The sequence below is a fragment of the Henckelia pumila genome, chromosome 3 (assembly GCF_033568475.1).
Source record: "Henckelia pumila isolate YLH828 chromosome 3, ASM3356847v2, whole genome shotgun sequence".
Lineage (NCBI taxonomy): Eukaryota > Viridiplantae > Streptophyta > Magnoliopsida > Lamiales > Gesneriaceae > Henckelia > Henckelia pumila.
The window spans coordinates 153,889,419-153,897,230 of record NC_133122.1 but is presented as its reverse complement, the minus strand read 5'-3'; the positions used below and the strand labels follow the sequence as shown (position 1 = coordinate 153,897,230).

The 7,812-nt window shown below is 34.2% G+C and overlaps 1 protein-coding gene across 1 annotated transcript; it reads left to right on the top strand.

The window, feature by feature from the left end:
• The first annotated feature begins 5,494 nt into the window (after positions 1-5,494).
• On the top strand, positions 5,495-7,356 carry LOC140891420 (AAA-ATPase At5g57480-like). Its single transcript, XM_073299897.1, has one exon. The coding sequence runs from the start codon at positions 5,602-5,604 to the stop codon at positions 7,150-7,152; it is 1,551 nt and encodes a 516-aa protein (XP_073155998.1). The 5' UTR covers positions 5,495-5,601; the 3' UTR covers positions 7,153-7,356.
• Positions 7,357-7,812: the final 456 nt, after the last annotated feature.

The following is a 7,812-nucleotide window of genomic DNA, read 5'->3' as shown; positions in this document are numbered from 1 at the left end:
AGTCAATTCTCAAAAATTAATTATTTTACTTAATCTAGAAAAAATCATATAGAGAAATTTGATTTAAATAAAATAAGAATTTAAATAAAAACTGCTTAAGAAATAAGAATTAAAATAGTTGAAAGAAAAATTTAATTAAAACGAGACAACCAAGATACATGTAGGTACCGAACAAATCATGTAACATGTAGCCGATTCAGGACTCAGATTTAATCTTAAATTACGGTGAATTCTCCTAACTTGTTTAAAGGTATATTTCTAGAACAATTAAACCTATTCAAATATTGACGGATTAATTTTCATAATTCTAATCAAACTCAAATGCATTAGGGACTATGATAATTCAGTTTGCACCTAAAATCGCACGATGAAATCGAATAGTACTATTTATATTCAATTTTACCTCGTGTTAATTATTAGAGTGATCAAAATCAATTCATTCTCTGTCGACTTGGAACCGATTAACATGCAAGAAAACAATGGGCCAGATCATTCACAAGACAAATATAAATCTAATAATCAATAACATAAAACCAAATCTGAAAAATTTCAAACAAACATCCAAGTTTTCTACATAGATTTTTTTGACCCAATCACGCGGCCTTGGTTGAAAGAAATCTAATCAATAGTTGAAAACAAATTCAAACAAGAATTAAGAAAGAATAACAGAAGAAGAAAAAGCATAGAAATCTTCTCCCAAGCTCCCAGCCGCCTTGCGTCATTCTCTGCACGTTCTCGGCGTGAATCTCCCAAAATCTGCTATTTTATGTTCTATTTATATGGCGTTGAAAAGCCCACGAAATAAAGCCCATAAAATAAGAGATTTAATTTCCAAAATTCTGATTTTTTTCTTGATCGCGATCTCTCGCTCGAGCGCGCAAACATGCGCTCGAGGGAGACGTGTTCTGTTTTGAGAATTTTTTCCCCGCTTTCTAGCTCGAGCGCGCAAACATGCGCTCGAGCGAGACGTGATCTGCTCCGATTTCTCTTCCGCATCAACCTAGCACAGTAGCGCTTACTTTGCAAGCACAATAGCGCTAAAGTAGCGCTGCTCTTTAGTACAATAGCACTTCCTTGCTTTCTCTAAAGGTAGAGCTGTTGTTTAGAGCTTTCTACTTTTTCATCTCTTTTTTTTTCGTTCTTTGCTTTTCTTTTCTTCTATTCTTGCTCTCAAAATTCCTTTAATTTTCATTTTTCCTACAAATAAAATCCGGAGAGTGAAATGCACACACAAACCATAAAACACATAAAAACAACATAAAACAATATGAACAAACACAAAATAGACACAAAAATATCACGAACTAATGCACACAAAATGCACTTATGAAGCTTCTGGGATCTGCCTTAGTAAGGTGTGGAAGTATTATTCGAGATATCCAGATTGAGTATGCATGTATTATGTATTTGCATGGATTATGTGATTCCATGTTTTATATGTCTTTATATATACAGCATGACACGACTGTATGTTGCATACCTGAGCATATTGAGCCTTTACTTTAGAGGTATCCTGTAGTAGGGCGCTCACCCTACGAGTTTGTGGATGGTTAGATATATAAGTCTTGTGTCAGGTCACCGTGATGGTTGGACACTTGTACTAGTATCATGTCACCATTATCCACTGGGTATATGAGTCACCTCCTGAGGCAACGGCACAGCGTGCTATATACCTTGGGCCCGGTCTATGAGCTAGTTTCTTGACCTGAGTGTCTTGGTACCAGTTCACTTTCATACATGCATATATAATACCGTATATTCATACTCTCGTACTGAGCATGTTAGGCTCACTTCCTATTGTTTTCTGTTATCTGGATACCCCATTCAATAGGGCAGATGTAGGTTGTTACTCCTGAGGTCAGGAAGATTAAGTGGTGACCAAGGGTGGATGGCAGGGTTGACCACTAGGCTTTACTTTCTGGTATTAGCTTATTTTAAGTTTCGCATTTTATCTGATTAAGGTTATTTAATGTTTAATTGCATGCTTAAGTCTCTGATTAGTAGGTGATCACGGTGCGGGTCACTGCACCACTGGCCGGAGCCCCGCCGGCAAGACCTCCCCAGGGTCTTGCCAGTCACCATGGACCAGGCCCTGGTCCAATCCATGGTCTGCATGGCTGGAACAGAATCCACTTTCCCTAACCCTACGCGCACATCATGACCACTCCGCACTTACCTTCAATTTTTGACCTGCTCCGTCCGCCACTGGCCTGAGCCCCAGCGGCTGGACCCTCCCAGGGTCGAGTCGCAACTCTTGACCCAGCACTGGCCCGAGCCGAGCCATGCAAGCCCCTAAATCCCATGCAAAATTTTGCTCGCCCAATTGCTGCACCAGCTTGGTTTTAGCCCTTGTCCAGCCACTCCAGGGATGATCCACCTATGAAACTTGACCCTCATGGACCCTAGCACGACCCTTGAACCCTAGGTCAGCCCCTCGAACCAGCCTTGATAAAAAAACTTACAAAAACCAGCCACCATGTGAGAAAAACGTGAACCATGATGCATGAACATGAAGGTTTGTATTCTAAATCACATTCATATGCAACATCAGACTGAATATTATTTAAATGGTGATAAAGAATGAATAAAAACGTGTCTTTGCGTTATATACGCTTGAAAATACTATATCGTCGCGTAGATCGTTGTTCGGGACGAGCGGGGCGTCAAATCTCTATCTTTTTTCAAATTTCATGTGAAGATGGTGTGGGAGGCGGCTGAATCAGTGTTTGGAGGCTAGGGTGAAAAGAAACGTGAATAGAGAGAATGAAAGTCAACTTAAATTATTTATTTGGGTAGTGTAATGGTCTAGGCTTTTTTAAATTAAATAAATAAAGTTTAAACTTTTAAACCCATTAAATAAGTAGATTAAAAACTCTTAATTTTCGTAATTTATAATAGCTTGTTTTTAAAAGTATATTAAAAGCCCATAAAATAGCTTAATGAGGTGAAAAACGGGTTTTTAAACATATATATATATATATATATATATATATATATATATATATATAGCCCATAATTTTCTTTAAAATAATTATTTAAGACTCTTAAAAATCCTAAACATTAATTTTTGATGAAAAAATTTTATCTCGTTCGTCCACGGTCCCGTCTACGCGATCGTAAATCGACCTTTTGCTTAAAAATCCATAACTCTCAACATAATTTGATTAAATACCATACTTAACTTTAAAACATATAAACATATCACATATTTACATAAAACATAATTTAACCCCTTTTAATATATTTTAAAATAATTAATTCCCTAGTTATGCATGCGGGCTTACGTAAGTGAATTTTCTGGCTTTACAGTTACATTGTTCGAAAATATTACAAATATTTTTATTAGTTGCAATGTTAAAAATTATATCGATTCTATCACCAAGACGTTTAATAGTTTTTCTTTCAAATAATATATTATTATCAATTATTAATAAAATATACTTTATTTAAAAAACGAAAACACTTCAATAAAGGAATAATAATGGACCGGGTCTAAACTCAGTCCCGTATTAAACCGGCCCTGGAGAGGCGAGTTTAGACTCACCCAAATGGGTCCACAAGTAGGTCCGACTGGGTCTTCGGGTTTGGCCAAACCCACCACATGAATCGCTATTAAAGATGATGAGAGTATTGATTCTATCATAGAGAAGAACAACGCATGTAAATGAAAAAAAAAATCGTGAAAGAGATAAAAAATTCAACATATAAAAGAAAAAATATTTATTAATAATTTAAATTAAGGTTTAAAATAAATTATCTATATTATTATTATTTTTTACATAAATCAATTCTCGTAAAATAAATAATCAACACATAAGATAAGACATTACAAAATGATATTTTATTTAATTTTATTAACTTATCTCACTTATTAACAAATACAGAATAAATTATATCGATTCAGAGCATACATACATAAGAAAGAAAGTAAGACAAATTTATGGTACGAAGCATGTCATAATTGTTCAATATTAATCAACCAAATTATGAAAAACCTGAGTTTTAATAATTGCATAAGCTTCAATATCATTATGTGTCGAGGTAAAACTATAGTACACATTATATCTATAGGCTAACATGAGTTATTGAGAATGTATTATTTTAAACTGTTAATATAACTATATAATAACAATGACCCTAAGTGATGAACATTGAAACTATAAATGTTACATTGTTCGAAAATGTTGCAAATATTTTTATTATTTGAAACGTTGAAAATTATATTGATTTTATCACTAATACATGTAAATATTTTTTTTTAAAATTCAAAGAATATATATTATTATCAATTATTAATAAAATCTTTTTTATCTTTAAGACAACAATACTTCAATATACTAAAAGATTTTAGAGACATCAAATAAAGAAGAATATATATTTATTCTAAAAATAGACAATACGGTTGAAATAAATGACGAAATGTTAATATTTTTAATCGAAAGCATTCAAAATTCAAGAAAAATTTCTAATAACAAAATAATTGCAATAGTAGATTTTGAACAACTTAACATGAAATAAAAAAGAAAAAAGAAGGTCCTATATATCAATATTGATCATTAACTATATCGACTTACAAGTAATAGAAAACAATAACACAAGAATGGAGATTGAAAACAATAAAATTATTTCTACTCTTGCAAAGAATGATTTCAGCATAAAAAGAGAAGAAAAAAAAAAGAGGTTATTCAACAAAAGAATCAAAGAATAAAGATATAAAAATGCAAATAATTTATGGAGTTAACATCACAAGAATTATTATTGAAGATGATGAGAAAATTGTTTTTTTATATATATATAAAGAATAAAAAATGGATGTCAAGCGAAAAAATCGTGAAAGAAAGAAAAGAGGTTATATAAAGGAAGAAAAGACGTTGTAATTTAATTTAAGATTTAGAATGCATTATCAATATTTTATTCTCATAATCAGTAGTGGTAAAATAATTCAACACTATGTATTAATTATTATATTTTTTCTTAAAATTTATTTATTAAATATGTCATAGCATCAAATTATATATTTTCTCAATGTCTAATTTATACAAAATTATAATATTTTTTACAACCATTATTTACAACTATAAATTTAATTATATTTGTAACATATATATAAAATTTTTGAATAATGATTGTTCGCACTTGTTTTATAATACATGTTGTACATATTATATTACATTGAATTTATTAATTACTAAAATATCATGAAAATTATTAATTAACTGCACGTTTTTCTCTTCTCATCTTAGCTCATATATTTAACGATGCTTATCGATAATAAAAGATTTTTTCCCACATGCATCGCACGTGAATTTTATTAGTATTATATAGTTACTCATTTATTTGAATAATAGTTTTCATATTCAATAAATTTGTTATAAGATTATTCAATGGTCCATATCTGAGATTTTACTAGTGTTGAAATTTGTTATAATATTTGATTTGAAAATTGAAATCCAATTCTCCCCTATAAATAAATCATCAGATTGAGAAGCCCCATTCCTCTGTTCTTATCCCCAAAGGCCACAGATTTCTCATATATATAATTTTCCCTTTTCATCTCTGTTTCTTCTCTCTTTGTTCCTACGTTTTCTGGCACAATCTTCAATGAAGGAGATTTGGACAACAATGGCTTCCATAATGGGCGTCTGGGCTTTCTGCCAGAGCCTCCTTCACACAGTTTTCCCACCCGAACTTCGCTTCGCTTCCCTCAAATTCTTCCACCGCCTCTTCAGCTATTTCTCTTCCTACTGCTACTACGATATCACGGAGATCGACGGAGTCAACACCAACGAGCTTTACAACGCCGTTCAGCTCTATTTGAGCTCTTCCGCTTCCATTTCGGGCACTCGTCTCAGCCTGACTCGGGGGTTGAACTCTTCCTCCATCACCTTTGGTCTATCCAACAACGATCGTTTGATCGATTCGTTTAAAGGGGCTGCCATAGAATGGGAGCATATTGTTACCCAGAGGCAGGCGCAGACTTTTTCTTGGCGCCCATTGCCGGAGGAGAAGAGGGGGTTCACTCTCCGAGTGAAGAAGAAGAACAAACAGTTGGTGCTCAGTTCTTATCTTGATTATGTGATGGAGAAAGCTAATGAATTGCGGCGGCGGAGTCAAGATAGGTTGCTTTACACCAATTCCAGAGGTGGGTCTTTGGATTCCAGGGGTCATCCTTGGGAATCCGTGCCGTTCAAGCATCCCAGTACTTTCGACACATTGGCCATGGATCCCGTCAAGAAATCTGAGATTAAGGATGATCTTCTGGATTTCGCCAATGGGGAGTCCTTCTATCAGAAGACTGGGAGAGCTTGGAAAAGAGGGTATTTGTTGTATGGTCCCCCTGGGACAGGTAAGTCTAGTATGATTGCCGCCATGGCTAATTTTCTTGGATATGATATTTATGATCTTGAGTTGACTGAGGTGAATACTAACTCTGAGTTGAGAAAATTGCTGATGAAGACTAGTTCCAAGTCCATTATTGTTATTGAAGACATAGATTGTTCCATTAATTTAGCCAATAGAAACAAGATTAATGGCGGCTCTGGTTCAAGGAAAAATATCCATGATGTTTCATCTCTTCCGGGCTCGGAAGATTCCGGGAACACCATAACTCTTTCCGGGTTGTTGAATTTCACTGATGGATTGTGGTCTTGTTGTGGGAGCGAGAGGATATTCGTGTTTACGACCAATCATATTGAGAAACTTGATCCTGCGTTGTTAAGGAGTGGGAGAATGGACATGCACATAAACATGAGCTACTGTTCATTTTCGGCTCTTAAGATTTTGCTGAAGAATTATTTGGGGTACGATGAGATGGACTTGGAGAAGGAAATCTTGAAGGAACTGGAGGGGGTGATCGATGCGGCTACGATCACACCTGCTGATATCAGTGAAATCTTGATCAAGAATCGGCGGGACAAGCGCAAAGCAACAGGAGAACTGTTGGAGAAGTTGAAAGATAAGGCTGAAAGAAATAGGTTGAAACCAAGAAACAAGGATGATGATCATAATGGAGTTGAAGAATTAGATGACGAAGAAGAACAAGAGAAGAGAGCTTTGGATAGTCCTAAAGAAGGTAGTGATGATCAGTTGCAAGGAAATTGCAGTAAATTCGATGGGGGGATTCATGAAAATGGCGACGAGAAAATCCATTGATTTTTTTTATTTTTTTTTTACGTTTAATTTCCATGTTGTATCTTAATCAAGAGTTCCATCTGTGATAGATGACGAAAATTTACCTCTATTGTTGTCCATGTTTTGCTTTTTTCTTCGTTTATGGAAGAAAAGAGGCATGATCTTCTTTTGGGGGGGTAAAGGAAGATCAAAGATTGTGGCCGGAATTAGCTAGGATTCTGTCAATAAATGGTCTCTATTTTTGTCAGCCTATTGAATGCTATTTGTTCTGGTTGATTTTAATACCAAATTAATTTTGATAGTACAATAGTTTGCTGCTCCTTGTATTTATTAATCAATTGCATGCATGTGCTGTGTTTGTTACATCAGCTAGCTCAAATATTCTGAAATTGTGTTAGCTAGCTAGGTTGAATTATAATTAACCTTCAATCTTAATCTTTAATTCCATTGTACGTGTCATGACTAGCTGGCTTTCATGGATTCCAGCAAGCTCTCTATAAATTCATTTCGGGAGAGTCTACCACATGGACATGCTCATATGGAGATCTCAACGGCTATTTTTTTTTTTTTTTTTTTACATTTAAGATGTTATTGTGAACATTTTTTTTTTTTTTTTACATTTAAGATGTTATTGTGAACATCTGAAATGCAAAAAAACAACCGTTGGATGTAGCACATGGA

Coding starts and splice junctions, on each gene's coding strand:
- LOC140891420 (XM_073299897.1), top strand. CDS start 5,602: ATGAAGGAGATTTGGACAACAATGGCTTCCATAATGGGCGTCTGGGCT.